This window comes from Ursus americanus, chromosome 19 (genome assembly GCF_024610735.1).
Source record: "Ursus americanus isolate L20-20 chromosome 19, mUrsAme1.1.p, whole genome shotgun sequence".
Classification (NCBI taxonomy): Eukaryota; Metazoa; Chordata; class Mammalia; order Carnivora; family Ursidae; genus Ursus; species Ursus americanus.
This window is the reverse complement of record NC_142145.1, coordinates 36,446,025-36,472,356: the sequence shown is the minus strand read 5'-3', so window position 1 is coordinate 36,472,356 and position 26,332 is coordinate 36,446,025. Positions and strand designations below refer to the sequence as shown.

The window sequence follows — 26,332 nt, the reverse complement described above, 5'->3', positions numbered from 1 at the left end:
AGAGCAGACATATAGTGATGCATCACAAGAATGACTTTTACAATCTCAACAGCATACCCACCATGACATTGATGCTATTTGGCTAAACGTGTTTTGTTCAAGTGCTACAATTCTTGACTTGCACCTCTGTGACTGTTTCTGGCACTGTGTCTGTGGAAGTGGGGGTAGTTGGAAGTAGGGGCACCATGGAGTCAGAGAAACGGGGTGTTTGTGCTTGTGTGTGCATTTTATTTGTTCCGCTTACCAGTTAACGTCGGGGATTATGATTCAGTGATGAGTTTTGTTTTCTCATCCTCTAGGCAGATCCATTTTCTACATAATTGTATTGTATATCACTTTGTCCTTTATATTATGGTAAAAATAACATAATAAAAGGCTGAGATCTTTTAATTGGGTAAATGCAATTCGTTGTGGTATAGGCTTTTGGAGATCATAAAGTTCCCAGAAGCAGGCACCTCATTTCCAGACCCTTTGGTTAGCGAGCAACTCCTATGTTTCAGAATATTATGTCTATTAGAAGCAGGGTATTCTCCCATCCAGATGATTTTTGATATGTGGTAGATTGGGGTTCTAATGATTCTTCTATTGTGATGGTCAGATATGTGATCTCATATCTTTATAATCTGAAAATATTCTTTACTACATTTACCTCTATTAAATTTGACCATATTAATTAAGCAATCAGAGCTAATTAAATGTGTTGTTATAGATGGCATCAGAGTGTAGCCTAATTAATTCTAATCACTAAGCCACTGAGATTGAAAGAGCTTGTGTCGATGGATACTTTGTGTCCCAGAGATTCCACCACTAACTCTCTGAAGCGGAATATTCCTAGAGCGTAGTTGATACAGTGACTCCTGTGGATCTAGATTTGTTCAATAATTACTGAGGGACAAAGCACTCAAATTTGAGTTTATGTTTTATGATGGTGTTTAGCAGATGCCAAATAAATGTTGGTTAAACATATATGGCAGTAGGATGAAGAAGCTGAAAACCTTGGAATGACAGGGAGACTGATCTAGGTGTAAATTTTAGCTTTTAAAAGTCTCTTAGCCTCACTTTTCTCATCTGTAAAATAGGAATGATAACACCTCCAGATCTGAGGATTAAATAGGATCATAAGCATTAGGCATTAACATAGTAGGTCTTAGTAAATGAATGAATGGTCTTTGGGAGCTAGCGGAGTCTAAGGAGGCACAGGTCGGTCGTGTAGCATGACGGTTAAGTATAAGGCCTCTGGAGAGACTTGTGCACTGCCAGTCCTGGTTCTGTGGCTACCAGCAATGTGATCTCGTGGAAGTTTCTTAACCTTTCAAGGTGGGTTAGTGTCCCATTGCTGCCCTAACAAATTATCTCAAATTTGCCGCTTGAAACAACACAAATATATTATCTTACAGTTCTAGAGGTCCAGAAGTCCAAAAAAAGGGTCTGGCTGTGCTAAAATCATGGTGTTGGCAGGGTTGCTTTCTTTCTGAAAGTCCTAGAGGAGAATTCCTTTCCTCGACTTTCCTGGCTTCCGGAAGGCCACCTGCATCCCTTGGTTTGCAGGCCTTACCTCCATCATCAAAGTGTCTCTTTCTTTTATAAGGACTCATGATTACATTGGACCCACCCACAAGCTCGAGGATAATCTCCTCATTGCAAAATCCTTAATTTAATCACATCTGCAAAGTCCCATTTGCTATGTAAGGTTACATATTCACAAATTCTGGAGATTGGGACGCACTCCTCCTTGGAAGGCTGTTATTCTGTCTACCTCTTCAGCCTTGGTTTTCTCTATAAAACGAGGTAGTGTAAAATGACCTATCTCAGAGTTAGGATAAGAAATAAATAGGACAATGCATGTAAATGCTTCTAATTCAGAGCCCCCCCACACATGGTAAGCACTTAATGCATGTTAACTATTATTGTTGTCATTCTCGGCAAATGAATCTGAGTCCCTTCCCGGCATTCATGCCTCTGCCTCCACAACATGATCCAGAGGGCCTGCGAGATTCAAGACTGAGAAAGAAGGCGCCTTCCCACCGGCTATTCTTCCCCCTAAAATTCTTGGCAACCACCAGCTTAGAGCCATGGTTCTCTCAAGAAACAGAGATTTCTTCCAGTCATTCCTTAATTTCAGACAAATTCTCTTCAAAGGAAGCGACATAAAGAAGAGGCTTCTAATTCATAGAAACAGATCCAGAGGCAAGAAATAAGGGCTGCCTCTGTTTCTTCTCTTTCCATTCTCTGTTCCTGTCATGCCCGTCAGCCCTCATCTCAGGGAAAGAACCATGGTGTGCAGAATGCCATTGTTTACTGCTGGGGATCTTGCAGACATAACTTCTGGCAGCTCATACACTCGCCTGTTTCTTTTCCATGTGGCCTATTTAATTTTGGCATGTGCATATATTAACCCCATAGACTTGGCTGTGACTTTACTGGATAGCAATCACCAGAGTCCCTACAATGTCATTGCTGTTTTCTTGGTTGTTTTATATTGTATCAGCCTGAGATATTTTCCACTGAGAGAATTTGAGTAGAGAAAGGAAAAAATAGCATGATGTTAATTAATTAATTAATTTAATATTTAACTATGGGTTAGCCTTCATTCCACTTTTTACACTAGACTGAAATGTTAAGTATAGATTCCCTTAGTCCTCATTTTAAATGGGAACAAAATAGCTTCTTTTACCATCTAAGATTCTTGAGATTTGCCCTTTGAAAATATTTGTTCTGGCACAAATATATTTTGAGAGACATATAGAAGAATTAGTAAGGAGGAAGGGGGCTTAAAAATAATTTAGTAAACACTCTCTTTCATCTTTTCATATCCTTCATGGACTGTATTTGGAACCCTGTGTTCTTTTCATGCTTTGAATTGGTTCCGAATCTGTAAAAAGATAGTAGTCGTCCTATTGACATCCTCCAGCCTTCCTATTTTAGTCCCCTCCCCCAATTTTCCCTACCATCATCTTTATCTCAAAAGATAGTTGGGGGGCCTGGGTGGCTCAGTTGGTTAAGTGTCTGACTCTTGATTTTGGTTCAGGTCATAGTCTCAGGGTCATGAGATCAAGCCCTGTGTCGAGAACCCTGCTTCAGGCTCGGTGCTGGGCATGGAAACTGCATAAGATTTTCTCCCTCTTCCTCTGCCCCTTTCCCGCTCTCTCTCTCTTTCTAAGAAGAAGAAGAAGAAGAAGAAGAAGAAGAAGAAGAAGAAGAAGAAGAAGAAGAAGAAGAAGAAACCAACCAAATTAATTATACCAAGATGAACTTTCTGATTCTCCCAGGGAAATTTGCATTTTAAGGGCATAAACTTAATTTTCCCTGCTCTATTGAGGTATAATTGACAAATAAAACTATAATATATGTAATGTGTACAACATGATTTGATATACCTATACATTTTGAAATGATTCCCACAAGCAAGTTACTTAACACTCTCATCACCTCAAGTAGTTACCCTCTTTTTTTTTTTTTATGAGAAAGCTTAAGACTTACTGTCTTAGCAAAATTCAAGTTTAACATTCATCATTATTACCTATAGTCACCAGGCTATCCATTCAATCTGCAGAACTTATTCACCAAATAACATTCTTTTTTTTTTTTTCTTTTCCCACTATTCTTGCTTGATCTTTCTTTCTCAAGCTTAAGAATGGTCTACTTTGTTGGTTTGAGTCATATTCCCTGATACACATAGAAATGAAGAAAGTGAGTAAAGGGCAAGAAGAGGAGGCTGGGTCCAGGAAAGAGGGAATAAAATGAAAAGAGGAGAGGTGGGAGAATTTGAAGCAGGGAGTGCAGAGGACCTAATGTGCTTTATGACTTATATGTCTCTCTCCTTAGCTAAATCATGCCAGCACATATCCCTTTACCACCATCCTGCCCGGCTCCCCTTGGCATCCACTAATGCACATCTTCGGTGATGCTTCAGCCTCAGTCCGTGTGTGTATGTGTGGAAATGTCCCACCACCACCATGCTCAGGGAAAAAGGAGAAGTTCCCTTGAGTCTTACTTCATACCACGCAATTTTGCTCTTAAGAAGCCCAGTGGGCTCTGTAGTCAGTTGTGTCTGGTTCGACTCTAAATTGGTCACTTAGGCAATTACTTAATTTTTCTAAAGTTCAGTGTCCACATTGGTAAAATGGGAATACCGATATCAACATATGCTGTTCTTCTAAGAACATAATAAGAAAACTCCTGCATAATGCTTGGTACAGGGCAAGATTTTTGTAAAATGGCAGTTGTTTTAAATAGTGTTGTGGCAGTTATTCTTTTAATCTTATTATTACTATTTCTTCTCCCAAAAAAAAATTCTGACTTTCTTGTCCTATTGCAGAAAACAATTTTCTTACCTGACTTTGCCTTTTCTACCTCTCTACATGTAACATTCCTTAACCCTAAAAAATAAAAATAAAAAAATTGACTTTTTAAAGCACACAAGCCTCCTTGGCCCATATCTTGATGCTCAATGCCATGTCCTACACTGATTCGCACTTTGTTTTTCCGAGTTCTTCTCTTGGAAGTCCCAATCCCAGAAGTCCAGACAACAGTTGGCCCATGGGTCAGTAACTGCCCCATTTTTCCCCTTAAGCATTAGAATCAGACAAGGGGGGACTTACCTCTTTCTACTCTTTTTAAGATCTTTCAAGCACCAGGAGTCATGCCATAATGTCCTACAGCACTTTGGACTGATCAGATGTGAGTTTCTGCTTGACACATGAATATTAGGTGTGTCAACCCTGGCACACTGGTTTCTATCAAGTGAGGAGCCCATCACTGCCTCCTCCTTGACATCTTTCCTGTTTGCTTGGCCTCAAAAGGCCCCCATGAACCTTCTTGCACTCTTCCTCTGGGCAGGTTCTTTGCAGATACACCCATTGTGACTGGCTGCTCCCTTTCGCCAACAGTTGGTGCTCCCTATAAAACAAAGCTCCCTTTGAGTCTCAGCAATTCCTGGCCGGCTTCCCTAAACAAGCCCACATAAGCAACTATACTTCCTTTATTTGTGAGCCATGGATGTACATAAACGTTTTGGTGGGGCAAGGGTCCTTACCTTTTATCAAATCTTTAAGAGGATCTAAAACTTAAACTATGGCCTGGACAGCATTGCACTGCTTAATCAGTTAATACATCGTGTCATTTTGAAGCCTCATTATTGAGAAGCTAAAGTCACTTGAACAAAATTTGGAATCACAATCTTAAAATTTTTCAAAATCTTTTACTCTTATAAATGTCTATGTAGATATACAGTATAATCTCACTATAGTAGGTGGGGCTATAAAATGGTGGTTGTCCCATTGCAAGATTAATGAAAAATAGTCAGTCTTCTACTTATGGAAGGAGGGAACTTCTCACTTCTTTGTTTTCAAGTATTAGACATGTAGGGAAAAGAAACAGACCTATGTTTATGAACAGTGACATCTTACACTGAATTGAGAAAGTTCCAAATGATCAGAAGGCAGTCATCTCCTAACACCTATACCCCAGGAGCTAAGAATTTAGCAATCCCAGTAGGAGAACAAAGTAACCTCTCTCTCTAGTGTTAGGGACGGCTATAGTTCCACCATGACCAAGTGGCCTGTACTCTTAACACTATTTCTCCTGAAAAATATAGACACACACACACACACACACACACACACACACACACACACACTACCATTGTCCCAAAGGCACATCATATTGAATGAAAGGTGGTGTTCTGAAAAATCTTGGGTCCTAGCGCAGTGCCAGCAGCATCAGTGTAGACAACCCCCTTCTTACAGTGATCTCCCCTTAGAAGAGGTCCTTTTAATCGAGCTCCTAGACAGGGCTCTCCAGTCCTTCAGAAACATTCTAATAACTTCAAACCCCACATTACAGAGTTCTAATGTTCATCATCTTCCTTCCAAAAGGTTCCTTTTTTCCCATGCCAGGATGTTCTCAGCCTTGCTCTGCAATCTTTAAGCCATTGCTACTAATAAGGAGGAGGTGAAGGTGTTGGCAGCTGCTAATGGCGGCGTCCTAGCCTCTTACCGAGCCAAATTAAAGCAAACAAAACCAAATGTCCTTAAACGCCAGGTACACTCTTACCCCAGAACAGCAGGTTCCTTCCTGACTTGACAGTACCACTCAAAGTAGTTCTTTCCAGAATAAAAATGGTTTTCTCAACTTTTTAATGGCATTTTCTATTTCTTAAAGTTTGCCTCATTAGGTACCCATATCATTGTATGGAAATGTTTATGTATATTTCCATTCCCCAAAGAATTAATTATCTTCTTCCTGGGCTCAAAGTACATTTGTAAAGTGGGGCTTACAAACAAGAGAAACGTATTATAAAGCAAGGTAAGAATTCCACCCTAATGTTCTGCCAATAGGTTCATAGTCAAACTCAACTAGTATTCTATTTCTAGCTCAGACTTGGCTGTGTATCAGAGCACCTGTGGTGCTCTTAAAAACACAAATGCTCCGTTCCAACCCCAGATTCAGTAGATCCAGGTATTTGCATTTTGACAAGGTCTCCAGGCTCGTGTGATGGGCAGTCACAGCGGAGTACTACTGTGGTTGGTACTTTGGAGGGGAGATCAAACCCCTCATAACGCATCCAGGTGGTCAGCATAGTAAAATAGTGAGCTCATACCTCTCGTCCCCCAGTCACAAGACCCAAGTTCCAAGAGCAGAAGATGACATTCAAAGTAAAAGAAATCTGAAACCCATTATAACCATTTATTTTAGTAACAGCATTTTCCTACTCACAGGGGCTCATCTTGATAAAGGACTGGGAAGTAAAAGCAAGTGCAATTATACTTTGCCTCAGGAAAGAGCTCTGAATACTTTTTTTATTATATTGCCAAAGATGAGGACGAGAATGTAAATCTGAGAAAGTCATATCAGAGGCCTCTTTCATTAACAGAAATGGAAACAGGCATTTATATGCCACCAATAAATCAATTAAAGGAGGAAAGAAGCTTGAAATGGCCTTCACTGCAGTTATTAACTTGGGGGATGGCAGGGCCCGGTGATTGCCGAACCCAGCACCCTCCTGTCATCCACCTGGAGCAAAGCAGAGGAAAATTCAGCCTGGAAACAGGCTCGTCATACTAAGCACAGAGCCTGCAAGTCTTCAGGGTTTGCTCAAAGGGAGCAGAGGCAAAGCAGGGCCAGAAGTTTCTGAAAACATTGTCAGCTTTTGTGGATTTAAAACGTGAGAATGTGAACCAGTGTGTGAGTTGTGTTTCTGCATGTCTGGGTTTACATCAGTCTGGACGCTGGGAATCATTTTCATCTCCGTGTTTCTTTCCAGTATAACAATGTTTTAGAATAGGAGGATTCCGTTAGGGAGTAGCACACGAAGGAATCTCTCCTGCAATTTGAGAGAGCTGTGGGCCCTTGCCGTCCGTCTCCTCTTGGCTTATCAACCACCAAGTTCTAGCAACTTCTTTTCACTTACTAGTTTCAGGAAATCTTAAATTGTATTGAACAGTGGCAGCTGGAGTAAGATTACTGGCAATTAGAATTCATACCAGCCTAGGAATTTAAAAATTAAAAACGAAAAAAAAATAGATTAAATGTCTTCCCCTGCCACAAAATGTATTTTTGGGTAATATTTTTTTATCTGCCTGAGTCCCAAGTTCTTCAGCTATAACTGGGGAATAATAATACCTCCCCAAATTCTTCACAAGGTCACAGGGGAGAGAAGCATTTTATAATCTTCTGAAAGTTATACAAGTGTAAGACACCATTAGTTTAGGATTTTACATTTAAAACTTCTTATGTCATGTGGCATAGAAATGTGTGTTTAGTATGGATGATGTTGGATTAAAGAAGTGTCATGAAGGAAGTAACTCAGGAATGTGCTATTTCAATGTGAACTTATTCTCACTATGCCAAAACACAATTCACATTTCTTCTAACACTTTGTGCCCTGTATTTTGATTTACTCTTTATTTCTTGCTGGTTCCCTCACTGTTCTACTCTGTTATTTCATCTGTCCCCCATAAATAGCGGCAGAGAACAGGAGCCCTCCCTGTCCAGTTTTGTGGCCCCCTTTGATGATGATGCTGGAAGAAGGCGACTTGATGGACCCACTTTCTAGGAAGTCATTACTGCAGCAGATTGCTTTCCCCAACGTGTGAAGTGGTGTGGGAGAGCAAAGGCTGTGTTGCCCTCCTCCAGCATTCTTCACGGGGACCGCAAATCACCAAGTCCCGTTGCATGCGCCCTGAATCTCAAATCAATCCTTTAGCATGAGACATAACATGCTTGCTCCTGAATCACAGAAGTTTCCATCAAACTGGACTCTTCCCCTAATCATGTGCTCCCATTCCCTACCCTCCTACCTACCTGAACTTTCCTCCACTCAATATGCTGGAGTCGTCTTGCCAAAACCTAAATCTGTACTCATCAGTTTCCTACTTAACCATGGGTGGAATCCAGTCTTCTGGAAAGCCCTACACTGTTTAGACATGAAGAATAGACCTTCTAGATCTGATGCCTGTTCTGGCTTCTCTACTCACACTTGCACTCAGCAATACTGAACTATTCCCATTTCCCGTATATTCTCATTAAAGCTCCATGCTTTTTCCATGATTGCCTCTAACTCTGATTACCTTTTCTCCACTCATTTCTATCTGGAAAATTCTTGTTTGTCCTATAAACTCTGTTCCAGAGTCACCCTTGGATGCCTCCCTCAGATTTCCCAGAAGTAAACCACTATATTTAGTAATACCTATTTTTATTATTGTACATATTACACCAAATACAATTCTCATTTGGAATAATTTGTTTCTCCTTTAAACTGTGAGCTTCTTAAAAGCAAGAATCATGTCTTATTCATCTTTGGATCTTAAGAAACTAGCAGACTATCTGACAAATTATAGCTACCTTATAAATATTTCTTCAGTAAATGAAATGGATAGATTCTCATAAGTGAAAACAACGCACACCCTGTATAATTCATGGGACTGAACCCTAGTAAAGGAAATGACTTAATGGGGTTCATCACTTATTCATCACCTGTTAGTTCCTTTTGCTATTTTGACATTTATGCAATCTGGTAAATTCTAAGGTTGCAAACATCTTGTCTACATGAAGGAGTAACAGAAACTCACCAAATGAGGCCTGTTGGTGAGCCATACACCTTGTGACATTAGTATTGTCACAGATGGGTTCTTTTCCCCTCCATCTCCTCCATATGACTTTGGGCAGCTGTTGTAATACTGAAATTCATGAAAAGCAGAGCTTCGTGACAATTTCAGAAGCAAAATTGCTCTCTGCAAAAACCCTCCCACCTTCCGCTACCGAAAGTTTTGCTCTTCATTCCTTCTGAGAAGAAAGTCAAGTGTTATGTATCTCAAGTCCCCCTGATCAGAGTTAAATTGGAAACTAAGGAGCCCACGGTGGTGCTCCTTGCCTGTTTGATTCATGAACTGACTGTCCATCAGTCCCTCTGTTGAATCCACGTAAGCAGTAAACTAGCATCCCTTCCCTTTTTACTATATGACTATGATCAATGGGTAATAAATGTGTGTTCTCGATTTAATCTAATAGTGCTGCTTCCTAGGAAACTTGAGGGGTAAAATGAGGAATGTGTTTTTTCCCTTTTATATTTGTAATTATATTCCATGCTTTCTATTATTTCACACTACTGAGTTTTTCCTTCTTATCCTTATAAGGTACACATTTTACTTAGAGGTGAGAATTAATTCCTATTATGTAACTAATTATGGTTCTTTTATGAGTTAACCACAAAATGATGATGAACAGCCCAAATGGTGACATCAATGGAGTTTGCACCTATTTTAACTTCTGTTTCATAAGACAAGATTTTGCTTTAAAATGTATGGTCCTAGATTATAATAGATATAAATTAGTCTCCCTCATTTCAAATAATTAATTTCTGAAACTAGTACAATCTGAATTGAACTCTTGCATGAGTCAGTTTGGGGAAATATAATTAAAAGTCCATTTCATGGAGAGCAAACTTAGCTCTTACTGTTCTTTCCTCTTCTCTCCTCTATTTTTTTTATTTAATTCATTTTTTTTCAATAAATACTAACTGGACATATCATTTGGAGTTTGCTAGGCACTGTAAAGAATTTAAGATGTCTGAAGTCACTGCCCTCAAAAACCTTACAGAGAGACACACAAGAAGTTAACTAGAAAAGCGATGTCACAAACGCTACCAATTGAGGGGATCAGGCAGGAAGTGCTGTGGGTTTGGGGGCCAGTCTTTCCTTCCCTGACATTTTCCATCAGACCTTTCCAGCCCGCCATCCTTTGTGATTTATTTTTAACAGTTCTTTTCATCTCATTCCAACATACAGACAGATGCAGGAACGTATCACTGGTTCTATCCCCTATCTCTCTATTGCTTCAACACCACTTCTAAGCTCTTGAAATAAAAATTGGAAGCTGTATCCAGACTATTTTGTGAATGTCAGATTATTATCTACCGACTTCCTCTGTCTGGAGTAAAGGAGATGGGTTTCTGTGAATTAGGAAGGGTGTGATCTCTATATACCAACCATACCTGCGTATTTAAAATCATAAAAAGAAAGTACTTGACTGTGTTCAGCACTGAATTGTTACCAAATTGAAGACACTTCATTAATAACCCTACTCTTTTCCAGGTATTATTTAGGCCAGACCCTGGGCACATCATCATCCATCCTGAATGGGAATGTACCCTTCCCTAAACTCTGTAAACCAAGGCTGTTGTTCCATGCCCTTCTTTCCCTTCCTGGCAGTAGGCAAATAATCCTTCACTTCTAGAAACAACTGGTGAGGATCTTTGACCAGAATAACTGGCATCACATTGGTTTTCACCACCAATATTTTCTTTTACCCTTAGGTGAGTTATTTTGTACACAACTCCATTATCTTTTCAGCAGTCTTCTGCAACTTAGTTCTGTTAAATTTACCCCCAGGTAGTCAATGTCTCTCACACTCACATATCTTTCCACTTCTTTGGCTATGATTAGTTCGTTGTGCTTTCGTTGCTTCTATGCTTTTGTTTCTCCCTGACTGGAGTGTAAGCTCCTTGGGGGTAGGAACTGTGACTTGATCACTGTTGTATACCTAGAACTTAATTTGGTTCCTGGAGTATAGAAGGCGCTCCATAAAGATTTGTTAAGTGAATTTTCAGGATTGAGAGAAAGGGATAGCGGGCTGTGGAGGCTCAGAGGAAAGGCACCAAACCCAGCCAATCGTAGAATGAGGGAGGATTTCAGAGCAATATCCACCTAAACTAAGAGCTGTTATTGAAAGTTAGCCAGGCACAGGGAGAGGGGAATCCGGACCAAAAAATAGCATAGACAGAGAACCATATTTGAGAAAGAGTGGAGTCCGTTGAAAGACAGGCAAAAAGATCAGCTATGCCTTCTGTTTACTGCGCCTGAGAATCAGAGCACGGTGGTATATGTGTATATGTACAGGCGTGTATGAGAGGGGAAACTAGTTTTTCAAAAGTTTAATTAGATACAATAAAAAATCAACTCCATCAACCTATAAAACCCTTAATATTTAGCCCAAAGTCCTCTATCAGGCTAAAACAGCATTTCCATTAACTTTCTCATTATCTTCTTTCTCCTCAAGTAAAATTTTAATTTTTTAAAATATTTTTTTATTCTCTGTTTTATCTGTTGGCATTTTCATAGTACTTTTTAAATGATTCCCGCAAGCAGTAGTATGGTTAAGTAGAGAGATGTGAGCCTAACCACCTTGCATGAAATTATTATGCATAGAAAAACTATTGCAGATTCTAAACGCTCAACTTAGAGATCAATATTTAGAAAATAACCTGCAGCCAAACTAGGGTTTGGGGTGCCCAGGGACATTCTGCAGCAGAATATGGGGAAGGCAAACTGGTCTTGGAGTCCAAATGTTTTCACCATTCACTTCAGTAAGTCTCATGAGATTCTCAATCTCATCATTTGTTGAATGGAATCTGTAATATCCGCTCTCTGTTCTTCGTAGGTATTTCCCCAAAATGGAAAGGGAAGCTGTATGTGAAATGAGCCACCTGACAGATGGTGCGTGCTTGTACTCAGTTTGGCACAAGGTCATCTGCTATTGTAGTTATTTTTATGTTAGAAAATAAAAATTTTATACTCCCTCTAACAATTACAACAACATTGTATATGAAAAATATGTATGGTGATTTAAATTAGTGAAAGTAAAACTACACTTTTTAAACACACAGTTTGAAATAGTTTGTCTCTGTGGTATAACTACAGCAAGTGTGTTTACGTAGAAATGGCTGCCTCATTAGCATGAGGTAATAACACTGTAACCATTTTGTCTCCTAGAATGATTGAAGATAGTGGGAAAAGAGGAAATACCATGGCAGAAAGAAGACAGCTGTTTGCAGAGATGAGTAAGTATAGAACTTTTAAGGAACACCCTATAGTTTCTGTTGAATACTCACAGAAAGACTGGAGGTAACCACTTAATCCTTATGGCATTTGTACTTTTCCTTAAAATCCTAAATTCCTTGTATAAAATGTGCCTTTGGGCAATTTTGTTTCCTATTAGGTAAGAGTGAAATTAGCAAATCATCATAATTTGTTACTAGACTGTATATTTTCTATGGAAGGAGAAGTTTCGCAGAGCCGAATGTACGTATATACACGGACCCTTGATAAACATTAGTTAGAGCTGGCACAAATACAGTCCACTAAATTTTAAAATCTGTGTCATGTCCCCACAATATCGCTGTATCTGGTGTATTGTAGGCACTAGATATAGTCTGTGAAATGAATTATTGAATGTTTTAGCTGCAAAATGGTATATATGGTCCTACGGGAAAGAAGAATCAAGCATGATCACCAGACCAAACTATACACTGTCATTTGGACTTTATGAAGAGGGGAACAATCTGTCCCACAAACCAGCTCCTAAAAAGTGAAAAGGAAAATAAAGTTAAGAAGAGTTTGGAGATGCGGCGCCTGCGTGGCTAGTCAGTTAAGCATCGGACTCTTGGTTTCGGCTCAGGTCATGATCTTAGGGTCCTAGGCCTGAGCTCTGAGTTGGGCTCCACACTGGACAGGGAGTCAGCTTGAAACTCTCTCTCCCTCTCTCTCCTTCTGCCCCTCCCTCTCCTTCTGTCCCTACCCCCTACTCATGTGCACCCTCTCTCTGTAAAATAAGTAAATAAATCTTTAAAAAAAGATAGAGAGAGAGCTTGGAGGTAACCTGCTACATGAGGGAAACCAAACCAAAACTATATTACTTACCTCAGTGGAGAATCCATTAAATAAAGGTTATTGATTTATGTAAATGCCTGGTTGCCATGTAAGTAATTGGTTGGTAGTATCTCCATTATAGACCATTGTTTCTTTTTCTTTTTTTTCCTTTTTTTTTTTTAGAGGGAAATAGAGCATGCATGAGTGGGGGTGGTGGGGCAGAGGGAGAGGGAGAGAGAAACTCAAGGAGGCTCCATGCTCAACACGGAGCCCAACTTGGGGCTCAATCTCATGACCCTGAGATGATGACCTGAGCTGAAATCGAGAGTCTGACACTTAACAAACTGAGCCACCCAGGAGCCCCACAGACCATTATTTCTTATTCATAAAGAAGAGGAACTTGTCATGGTGGGGGGCACACATCTCAAATTCAATCTTAGAAAGAAGAAAGTACAATTCTCTTATTGTCTTTTTATCTCTCCTTCCCTGCATAAGGAATAAGGATGAGCAGGAGTGAGTTGTAAGCCTTTCTCTCTGAGAAGGCGGTAGACAAAATTAGGTTTCTACTGAAGACTGGAACTGATTTGGCAAGAATGAGGCTCGGGAGCAGATAAAGGAAAGTCCCAGATAATAAGATTCATATTTTTCTTTATCATTTCCCAATCATCTGGAGGCACCAAGATAGTGTTAGAACTAACAAAAAGGAAAGAAAATTAAAATTGATGTGAAGAATCTCAATCATGCTGCTCGCTTTTTCCACTTTCAGACACATGTCTAAAGTGCCTGAGAGAGTTGCAGCCATGACCTTCCAATTTCCTCAGCCATGTTTGGTCCTGTATCTTCACTTCTGGCATGGCTAGCCACCTGGAATTGTGCCCTTTGTTGATACAAATCTAACCGAGGAAGGAACCTAATTACCTCTGCCCATCTCCACAAAATGCAGGCCAGCACAGGTGTCCTCCCATACCATAGATTCTTTGACTGAAAGTCGGAGCCCCATACATCATGGGCCAGTGTTTTGTCAGAAAAAGAAAAATATATGAATATTTAACATAACAAAGCAGTAAAGTCTTGGGGGAAATCTTTGAATTTATCCTTGTAACATTAAAGATGTATCAGCCAACACACTGCAAGAATTACAAATTGTGCTTATTTCATGATTTTGTAAATACTTATCCAAATTTAAGTACACCGTCCCAGTTCCTTCTGCACCTGGCGCAGTACTTGGCACAAATACATATGTCGCAAATGTCTTCCGAGTTAAAGTTGTCCAAATCAAAGGATGATTGACATAAGTTTTGTAGCCACAGAAACAGAAAAGCTCTGAATTTTTCAAATGAGAGACATATAGCAAAATTGTGCATTCATTTCCCAAATTGTAACTATCTTTTCACAGAAACTTCTCCGGGATGTCATGTACTTTATTAAATCATTTTATGAGTTCTGATTAGTGATCAGAATAGTTAAGCAAGCCACACGAATGTGTGTCTTTCTTCCTTGGGTATGCTAAATAATAGACTCAGATGTTGTCCAAAAGTGGGAAAATAGATCTGACCTTAACAATGCTTTTGTAAGCATCCTATTTAGATTGATACTAAGTAGGACATGACCGCAGTAAGTGGGATTATGCCCAGTAAGACAACTGGCTGGTTTCAAAGGAAAAATTGATGTTGATAGGTAGTCTGTCATATAAAAGAGAGAGGTGATCTCCTTGAGAACGTGTTAAATAGTTGAAAAATATATGGGTTACCCCAGCAGCTCTATCAGCAGGACACACACACACACACACACACACACACACACACACAAAGACAAGGAAACTTATTACCAGGGAAGACTGACATCGGGCCTTGGAAAGTAAGTTCCCCCAGGAATCTGTGAGGGAGCTAAAAAAGAAGGAGGAAATCGTAAATGCTGTCAGCTAAGTATTTTCTAAAAAATTTTTTTTAAACAGCAAAAGAAAGTGCCAAAGAGAGTCTTTGTTTTGGAAACTACAAATGCCAAAGAAAAATTGCATGTGAAAGGGTTAAGGCAGGGAAGACTTTATTCCAGATTATTGGAATGCAGTCAGGACCTACTCCAAGAGAAAACAGAGATTGAACTCAACTCCCTGGAAGGCAGGAGGGTTTTTAAGTATTGGCGTGAGCTAGTGCAAAAGTCCTGAAGATTATTCGTGGGGAAGGGGGCCAGTTGTGTTTGCTAATTGTCCCAATTAGAAAGTCAGGCTTCTACCCTCCAACAGAGAATCGGAGATCTCCCTCAATGATTGTATTTCAAAGGTTTGGCTCCCATGTCCTCCTTAAGAAAGATATTCCTGGGCTGTAAAACTAGCAAGAGGCTGGAAGATTACTTCAAAATGGGGCAAAGAATTTACAATGACAAGTTTTCTAAAGTAAATGCTCTGAGGAAACGAGGGTCAGAGGCCTTGGGTCAGTAAGAAGCCTGTCTGAAGTTGAGTCAGGCTGAGGGGAACATTAAGACCAAAGAACAGAGGACACAAAGAACAGAGAATAATAATTGATAAGAAGAACAATTGATAAGAAATTTAGAAAAATTCAGGGGATTACAGCACATCTGCATTAAACATCTACTCTGAGCTCCTAACCACAAGCAGCAGAAGCAAGAAGAAATGGTAAAGAAGTGAAATTAAGGGTAGCATGGACTCACAAATAAGCAAAAAATGACTAGCCTTATGTTAAAAACAGAACAAAACACTAACCCTGTGGCCACCAACTTTGATTAAAGAAATTCTAGACAAGTTGCCCTTAACCAAAAATTCCCTTCAGTAGAATGCCCTAATTATCAGTTTATTTAGTACCTTAGATTAAAACCAAAAAGGCTAGTTAAAGGTAAATGTCATCCTCACCTTGGCTTTTCAGCCATCAAATAAGTTTATCAGCTCAAATAAGTTTATCAGATTGGCTTTTAGCAGAATAAATTGTTTGTTCTTGGAATTAAATCACCTCTGTGTTTCTGCTCTCAAAGGACGTCACTTTGCCTTATATGACGCTAACTTATGAACATGTCACTCACTGTTGCGAACAACAGTCCTAAGGACAAACCATAGACCTTTACCTTCAAAATCATTCACCTTAGATGCTGAATAAATGTTGGTTTAAAAGCCTACAGGGCACCAGATAGGTAGGTTTTAATCAGAGGAGAGTGATTGGAAAACATTCTTTCAGAACTTGGAAGACTACCTACCAAGATAAAGAAGGTCCTAAGGAGAAATCAGAGTGATACCACTGGCTTTAAGCAGAGGAGGGATGGAAAACCAAAAAGAGGCAAATGTTGGTACTCAACAAACACTTGAATTGTTCAAAGGCAGATAGTTCTTCAGAAAGTTGACTACAGGCAGCACGTGGGTAGTTGGAATGAAACCTAAAGTATGATTTTACAATACACACTATGACTTTTAGGAAAATTGATTTCAAAGATTCAGGAACATGCCATGAATGAGACTGCTACCAGGAGCCCACCACACACCCTATGGTCATGGTGGGTACAGTGACTATTTTCACTTGCTCCTCATCTTCTTTAAGATGTTAATACCATGGGTCACCATCCTGGAAATACTCTCTTACTTCACCACTCTAGTCTGCTCTTCTGCTTTTTTTGACCACTCTGCTTCTCTTTTTCTGTCTCTTCGCATCTTCCAGACACCCTGAAGCCAGATTTTACCAAAGTTTTGTTCTTGATCAATTCCCTCCGTTTATAACTTTACTTTCTCTCAAGGCTTCACCATCATTGTTATGGCTCACAAGTTTTGAGGAGTCCTTTCAAAGTCACATCCCGTATTCTCATAAACCAGCTTATCCAGAATAGTCAGTATATAAACTCCGTGTCCCTTCTGGCCTTGCTCCCTCACTATCAAGGTTTCTACTAATGAAGCAGCTTGAGGTGGGCTCACCATTAATTCCACTAAGTGCCCCTGATTATATGCGGAGTCTCCTCTTGGATAAATATTCTGTCTTGCCCCATGAAGACAAATTGCTGCATTTTATATGTTTGTTAATGATTCTGGCAATGTATTCCATAGTCAGGAGTTCTATATCTGCATATCCAACTGCCACTGATATCTCCATTTGGACATCCCACAAGCACCTCAATCTCTGTAAGCCCAAAACTGAACTCTTCATCCCCCCACCTACAAACCTATTCCTCCATATTTGTCCCTTAGCCCAGTGAGGGCCTCCCCATCCCACTGAGTGTCCTAAGGTAGAAATTTGAGCATTATTCTCGACCTCCAAACTCTTTTCTCAATCTTTCTCTCTCTCTCTCTCTTTCTTACACACACACAAATCCAGTCAGTCAGCAAGCATGGAAGAGTTCAGACACAAAGTTCGTAGCCTTCATGTTAATTCTGTAAATATTTGTTGAGTGAACTTGAAAAATGAATGAGATATTTAATTATCTGAATTACTATACCAAAGGCTTTATAATGAGCTATCAAAACATGAAACGCAAAATATACGTGAATCGTGGGAAACTATTCAGAATGTAATAAAATGAAAGCCAAAAATTAGGTAAGGTTGGTTGGTTGGATAAAAAGATAGTCGGATAAATGGAGAAAAAGAAAGAAGGTAGGAGGGAGGAAGGGAGGGAGAGAGTGAGAGAAGGGAGGGAGAGAGTGGAAGGAAGAACAAAAGAGAAGAAAAACAGGAGTTGTAGAATATAACAGTGTGATCAATCAGAATTTCTGGTTTTTTTTTTTTTTAGAGAGAGGAAGGGGAGCGAGGGGCAGCGCGGAACCAGACACAGGGCTTCATCTCACAATCCTGAGATCATGACCTGAACCGAAATCAAGAGTGGGACACTTAACTGACTGAGCTATCCAGGCGCCCCTGTGATCAGTCAGAATTTCTTAACTGCGTCTTTGCTTTTGTCTTTATCACTTTCTTCCAAGTATGACATGGGCATGAGAGATTTGAGGAGATGGTACAAGGGCATCAAGTTGCCTTAAGTGAATTAGCTTTACATTTTTATTATGAAAAGTTTCAAACAGATACTAAGACTAGAAAACAATATTCATCTCCACCCTTAATTATTTACCCCCAGGCCTCTCTCTATTATTACGAAGAAAATCTAATATATTATTTAAATGAGTTGAATCTACATGTTTTAAAGAATTATATCCCAGTGATGTAATACTAAAAGAAAAAATACCATCCATTTTTTTCAGAAATAATGAAAAGGACATTGCAAAAAACAAAAAATAGGGAAATACTATACTCATTTTTTTTGCTATACCCATTTTCTATTAAAAAGGAAGAATATAGATTCTTGAGAGTCTAAGGTATGAACTGGTAGGTTTTATGATAAGATGGATTTTCGTTTTCAGATCACAGGATAAATATAGTGTTAATCCTAGATATTTCAACATGCTAAGAACAAAGATTGCTCTACTGACTTCTTTATTCATTTATTCAATTGTATCTTTTTTATAAAGGAATTAAGTCAGCTAATTTCCCTTTTTAATAGTAATAGTAAATCATTAAATAATTATTAAATAATTCAATAAATTATTTTAAATTTTAAATTATTAAATAACATCAAATAATGTTTATATTAAATAATATTTATTTAATAATTATAATTAATATTTAATGTACGTCTATTTTAATTATTAAATTATTGAATAAGTATTAAATTAGATTATTATTGTATATAATTATTATTATTATAAAAATAATTCCCTTTAATAATTTCCCTTTTTTCCTAGACTGCCAGCTCAGGGAAATACTATAGCATAAAAATGAACCTTAATTTCAGCAAGATACTGGCAAAGTCTCTTACGTTGTGTGTGTGTTAGAGAAATGTGAACTGAATCACTACAGTTAGGTAGATTTATAGGTGGTGGTGTGACCACGTCTGCAGGAACAAGTAATGGGTCAATCAGCTTGGAGGAGGACAGCCTCTAGTAGCATACTAGAAGAGTTTATTTGTGGCCCTGGTCATGTCCTTGGTTTTAACCAATGACTTGGACACAGAAGACGTGCGACTACTCCCAGGGCAGGCTACGAATTTGTAGACTTCCGAGAAGAGACCAAACGTGTAAAAATGAATTAAGTTTATGGTTTACTGGGGCAGGGACAAATACATTTATTTTAAACAAGTTGGATAAACAAAGCAAGAGCTGGTGCAGCATGTCTCAGCTCAGCTCTTTTGGGTCCCAGCACCATATGGATCCTGTGGTTGCCACTTACATTGTCTGTTCAAGGTGGTATGGAAAGCTCATGTCTGAAAAGCTAAGTTTCATTGCTCAGCACATCCTGTCTGATATTCAGGGCTTACATCCTCAGCCAGGAAGAACTTATACAAATAGGAAACATCAAGATACCCTCAGACCCATTCCTGACTCTTGAACAGGACAGAGGGTCAGTTAAGTCCACATTGTGATAGGGCAGGGAACACGGTCAGTCTCCTGTCCCAAAGCATCATCTCTGTGCCCCTCTTGACCACGTACAGGAGAGACGCACCTTTGCCGAATTGCCCCAGGACCTCTATGAGAAGGAGGTGCTGAGGAGCCACGGTTTCTGTCCCTGGAGGATACGGTCTTGCTGGAACTAAGACATTTAATTGTGTGCAACATCACAGCCCTTTTATACCTGGGGCTTATCATTATTCTTCCAGAACTTACACAAATAATCTATGTCCCTAATGTCTTCTTTTAAAGACTTATTTACAGATATTGAGACTCTCTTGATTGTTGAGCCAAGCTCAGCATCAATAAAAATACATCTTCATCCAGGGGAAAAGGCAGAGTTAGCGTTCGGGCACTTCTGATAGTCTCTCCGTCTCTGGTTATCCAGCACCTTAGAGAGTTCATGTTCCACAGGAGCCTCTCAGATTTACAGACGACATGAAACTGGGAAGTCCCTTTGGAACGGCAGTGGCAAAATCAAAATTTTTAGAACGGTTACAAGCATGAGCTAAAAATTAATAGAAACTAACCAAATAAATATGAAGTCCTACCTTTAGCCTCCAAATGAGCATTTAAATAGAAAACAGAAAAGATCTGATCAGATGTAGGTACATATGATTTTTTAAAATGCGCTTTTTAATGAAAAGAGCCAGAAGAATGAGCCATTTATTTTTTTTAATTGCATTAGTAAGTGTCCTTATCAAAGGTGGTAATGATTGCTTTCTATATATTCTATACAGGCGAGGCAATAACTGTGACATTTGGGTTAAGTTTACATATCTCATTTCGAGGAGATATGAGCCAGCCATAGAGCAGGAAGACTAGAATGGATAAAGGTCTCAAAGCCATGTCTGATGATAATGACAATAATGATAGCAACAGGCAGGTATGGAAGCCCTTGTGCCTCCCTCTGTGGTAGACATTGTGCTTGAAATGGCTGTGGAATTGAACCTCTCCAATCTAAAGGGTCAAGAAGTTATGATCCCTGCTAAACTTTAAACTCCATGATGATAGAGCATTTGTACATAATCTTCAGAAGGTAATGAAGATGCTAGTCATGATCATGATAGCTGTTTCCCAATGTGTGAGAAATAAATTACCAAGTGGCAGGAAGAAAAGATTATGTGTCTCTAGCAAGGAAATTAGATCAAATGGATTGAACTTATCAGGAGGCAAATTAAAGCTCAAATATAAAAAAGAAATTTCTATCACTTATTGTTGCTCAGAAATAGTATAAGAAACCTTTTAAGGAGTCCCACCTGCTATCAGTGCTCACTAGGTGTAAGCCTCAGACATTACCAGCTGGTAAAGCTGATATTGTTATCCCCATATACATGAAGAATTCAGATACCAAGTAAAAACTTGTCAAAGTTCACACAACTAGGAAATGAAAGATTAAGGCTTACTGACTTAAGCTCATTTATTTTTACTAAGTTATAGTCATCCCTATCATTGAAAATAATCATATATGGCCATTGTCTACATGTCCATCTCTTGAGAGCATGTCTAAGAGAATTCCTGCATTGGGTGAGGGTAGGCCCTACCTATCTCTTTGATCATTCAAGCACTCAGTGTCAATGAGCCTGTTTGTCAAGTAATACACTCTCATGAGAATGAATGTTTAATGAACTGCCTCATAAAACTATAAAGTAATAGGAATATTGATATCATTTTTAAATGAATCCAACGAGATCAGTTTGATTCAAGGGAATGCTAAATGCTCTCAGTGTAGGACACTTGCTAATTCATCCCGAGTTTCATTAGGAAAGCACTTATTTGGCCTCCTAATATAATTATTTCTAGGCCAGTTCATTTACTTTCTACCCTAACTATTCTATTTTGAAGCATTTATGTAGCACTTTTACTAGTAAAGTTCAACACATGTCAAAATATAGCTCTGTGCCTTTATATCTGCTATGAACCATAAACATGGGCTTAAAGAAAGCCAAATATTTGGAATCAGAGAAGAGCAGACATTTGTTGAAAATCTGCTATGTTCTAGACACAGTCTAGAGATCAGCTCATTCAGAAAAGGGTAGGGGGATCATCAGGAACTCTGGTGTGGATGTAGCAAGCAGCCCATCGGCGGGGCGTTGTGAGGACACCAGCCCGAGCCTGGCAGGGGTTCTGGGTAGAGAGTCATAGGAAATATTACTGGGTTGGTAGCATGGAAAGAACACACAGAGGGCCTAAGATTCTCAGGAGAACATTCAGACCTGGTGAGCTGTAGAAGCTATGCTGGATTCTTGAGTAGAAGTGTAGAATGAGGAAGGTAGGTCAAGCATATGGGGATTGTGTTCCTCTCTTTAGAGGGGAATGGGAAGGCACAGTATAAGAAAGAGTAGTGGTTGTTTTTAGAAAGGAGTCTTGTCTGAGGCTGACAGGAAGGTTTGCAGGATACGCATCAGTAATACTAATGAATACACAGCACGAACTATGTGCCAGGCAGTGTTCTCTGTGCTTTGGTGCAGTCACACATCTGCCTTATAATTCTGTGAAATAAGTAGTAGTATTATCATCATCCCCAACTTCCAGATGAGAAAACTGAGGTTTCTAAAAGCAGTTGACCTGAGCACCTAGGTGGTTCAGTCGGCGAAGCATCTGCCTGTGCTCAGGTCATGATCACGGGATCCGGGAATCAAGCCGCCTCCCTCCCCCCCACGCTGCGCTCCGTGAGGAGTCTGCTTCTTCCACTCCTTCTGCCCCTCCCCCCTGCTCATGCTCTCTCCCTCCCTCTCTGTCTCTCTCTCAAATAAATAAATAATCTTATAAATTTAAAAAAAATAAAAATAAATAAAGGCAGTTGACCTAAGGTCCCACAGAAAAGATTCCCCACATTCAACGAGTTCTCACCTCACAGCCACATTCTGATGACCAATCACAGTGCATTTAAAACGGTTATTGGGTGATACTTCTACCGTCTTGCTGTTTCAAGTCACAGCTCGAGCAGACTGTTCTCAGAAGTGGCAGACATCAGAGGGCTGAGGCCGTGTGTCTCGGCCCACGAACGTGGTTGACAACCAACGTGTTGGCTACGTGTACTCTCTTCCCCTAGAACCTGAGGGATAGGAGGCAGACCTTTCCAAGTCTGAAAGTTATATTTGTATTCTAATAAAAATAAAAATAAAATTAAGTGAATGGGTTATAATACCTATTGTTTTCTTTATAAATCTTAGAAATCCCTTTCCACACACATGGCATACCATATGTGTCCGTTTCTCCCCCCACCAGGGGCTCAAGATCTGGATCGTATCCGACTCTCCACCTACAGAACAGCATGCAAGCTTAGGTTTGTGCAGAAGAAATGCAACTGTAAGTATGCCAGTTGTTTGGACTAATTACCCTCCTGAATCCTACAGTTTACATTTGTTACTTTGTTTATTAAAAATGGTTGTCTTGTAAGTGTTGATAAAAATATGTTTACACAACAGTAAAAAGAGTATCACGATGCACAAATGGTAGAGAGACGATCGTAGGTAGTTCTGAAGGCTTCATTGCTCTTAACTGCTCACGAATTGAAATGGATGCGCCTCTGGGTGTGTACGAAATCCCGTCCTTGGGATGGTTTAAATCCGGATGGCTATTTTTCTTCTCTTCTCTTGCCTTGGTGTTGTCCATGCAGTGCCATCAGAATGGTTTCCACACACTTTATAAAACATCAAATATTATTAAGTCCTCTTTATATTGGTGTTTCCCTTACAAGTATAGAAAAATGTTCACAAGCACCTGGAAAGCACAGAAGTTTCTTTCTGAAGCAACAAAATGTGCCCTTTGTATCAGAGTATTAACTACATTTGCCTACAGCAGACCACAGCAGGAAAAGAGGCAGTAATAGTTGAAGAAACAAAGGGACTTGCTTCGACTTGTTCCCAAATTTTACAATGTCAGCAGCCACTAGGTCACTAATCACAGAGAGCCGTTTGCGTCGCCTGCCGCATCGCTGCTCCCATCGTATCTCCACATCCATTTTCTGGAAAGAAAAATTGCCTCATAGTTCATGGGTGTGAACTTACTCTTTTCTTTTTGAAAACTGACTGCTGTAAAAATTAATAACTGTTCTCATTTTCTAATTAGTATTGGATGGATTAGAAAAATGAAAACCATAATGTTCTCCTGAGTATGTACGCACAGTTTTTGCATAAGTGGCATTAGGGCTTAGACATGGGGAATGTGGAAACCAACCATTTCCACACCTCTACCCTCCCGGAGTCTCCAGCAGATGTTCCGTGGGGCCCTGGGCAGGCCAGCCCCCGCCCCAGGCTCCCCAGGTCATGACTATGGGGGTGGGCAGACAGTGTGTAGCTAGGCTTCTAGTTGCTCATTTATAGCTTATTCCTCAGCTTCGGGGGTTAGAAATGAAGCTGAAATTTGGGGCAGGAGGAGAAGGGGGTAAAAACTGGTTGGCCAGATATCAAAGACATGTTTGACCCCTTATGGGAAGCTAAACTCATAAAGAAAAAAAAAAAAAAAAAAAGGTGGGAGGCAATGAGAAGAATGCTGCAGATGTGGGAAGGAATCCATGGATGTCCTTGCAGCCCTGGGCACTGAGGAGTCTATAAAAGGTCTTTCGAGGGCTGGTATTAAAGGACAAGGAAGAGGTTCCCACTGAACAAAGACTTTTCACCCCACCCAACCCCACCACCCGTATTCGAACCAAAGGAAAAATCTCCACATATTCAGCAATGAAAAAGTGATAGGATCCTCGTACTTTCTTTTCTCATCACCACTCAGTGGCCCTCAGGTTGGAAGTGAGAGGAGAAGGAGCAGGGACGGGGGTTCTGACCCCATAGAGCTCTGCCAAGCAGGATTCCTCAGGTCCATTCAGGAGAGATAGGGAATTGCAAAAACAGGTCACAAAATGGTAGGGATGAACTAAAAAGTAAATAAACAATAAAGAAAAGGAAGGACGGCAGAGAGGGAAGAAAAGAAGAGGCAGTAATTTGGCAGCCACCCCTGCAGCCAACATTACAAAGGCCCTAACTAGCTCCAGCAACCCTGGGCACATTGCATTTCTCCTGCTCACAGGTAATGGCCCTTTCTCATTCTTGGGCATCTCCTTTTCCTCTTCCTGTTTTTTTCTGCTCTTCATCCTTATCTGACATCCAGAATCATGTCATAGTCACGCTGACCTCCTTGGAAAGCAGTGAGGAAAACAGCGCTAGTCCATCCTTGGGGGAAACTAGAACTTTCATACTTGTCTAGCTGTCTCTCAGTGCATCCAATCACTTAACCTTTTAATTTTGAAAGCTTATAATGCGCTCCTACTGTGTGTTCAGCACTGTGCTTAGGTGCCTGGAATAGAGCGATGTGAATAAGATGTGATCTCTGCCTTAAAGTTGCCCAAAGTCTAACTGGGTCAGACTAGATGGAATTTTAAACAGACTCTTATCACAGTATGGAAATGTAATGGTAGGAATATGGGCATGGTGTTGTGGGAGCACAAGGAGGTGGTGCCCTGTCCGGGCGTGAGGGAATTTCCTAGAGAAGAAGACATCTAGCCTGATTCTTAGAGAATTAGTGGACATGACACAGAGAAATGTTATGCCTAAAAAACTTCATTTATTTGATGAAGAAAATCACTGCTCCGCCTTTTGGCTAAGATCAAGTGTAGGAGGAAAATATTACATTCTCTACAAACTATACAAAAGTAAGGCTTAAGGAAGAGAAACAAGCAGGTTTTGAATGCTCTGCTAAAATTAAGTCGATTTTTTAAAATTGTTTCTACCTTGAGCAGAAGCGTTAAATGCAGTACGATATGGGTTTACTGGGCTTTCCTTCCTGACAACAAATCTCACAGTTGTGATGTTAAGGAGTTTGCCAGATGCTAACACAGCTGAGTCTGTTTTATCTTAAAGGTAGAGCCTTCTTTTTCAGATAACCAGGACACTGGTATTTATGTGACATAATGTTAGTCAACGTTGAATGTACACCCCTGTATTTGAGGAAGGTCCTTTTTGTCTGCAATAAAACCGAATCCACCATAAATTATGGTAGGTTATAATGGAGTTTTACTCTACAATAAAAGAAATAAGAAAAAAAAATCCAGGTAGTGTATTTGTGAGTACATTGCTTTATTGGAAGTTCTTCCATAGCGTTTACTTCATAGCAATCGATGGACCTTAATGGAGAACGGGTTATTTTCAGGTCCAGACCTCATTTACAGGTAATATTGATTTTGTGTATTAACAAAAGTAAGCTTAAAAACTACATAGTAGAGGGGGAAAAAACATAAAAACTTGTCATCACCTAGGAAAAAAACATTGTCTAGATATTGCATGGAGTATATAGACTTTTAAGAGATTTGTTTTTTATCTAAATTCAGACATGAGAAGTGTTAGTTAATTCCCTGTATTTCTGTCCCACAGCCCTTGCCTGCTCTCTTTATGGTTTCCTATATAGAGCGCTGGTCCCTGTCACCAGCATTTATGTTCATTCCCTCTAATGCAATTCCTGATGGAGGCTGAGAGTAACTGCTTCTCAGGAACGAAAAAAGACCCCATAGAAGAGACCAGAAAACTGTGGCTTGCACATTAAATGCAGCTCAGCACCTACTTTTGTGTAGACTGTGAAATAGGAGTTTTTACAGATGAATATTTGTAATAATTTTAAAATAGGGAACACTACTTATAATCCCAGTTAAGCAAAATGTTATCCTTCCCCCGCCCCAATTCCAATCTTCTCATTGGTAAACAAGCATTGAAAAAAAATGCCCTCCATTATTATATTTTTTTCCATTATTATATTTTTAATTTCATCAGAAAAA

At 39.7% G+C, this 26,332-nt stretch overlaps 1 protein-coding gene across 26 annotated transcripts in view; it reads left to right on the top strand.

The window, feature by feature from the left end:
* The window catches only part of DTNA (dystrobrevin alpha), a 347,196-nt gene that overhangs the window by 212,827 nt on the left and 108,037 nt on the right, over positions 1-26,332 (top strand). For all 26 annotated transcript variants that reach the window (XM_087869882.1, XM_087869883.1, XM_087869881.1 and 23 more), the window contains 2 exons: positions 12,270-12,337; positions 22,801-22,881. In XM_087869882.1, the coding sequence (XP_087726008.1) occupies positions 12,271-12,337; positions 22,801-22,881 (148 nt within the window). In that variant the 5' untranslated portion in view covers position 12,270. The remainder of the gene's footprint in view (positions 1-12,269; positions 12,338-22,800; positions 22,882-26,332) is intronic.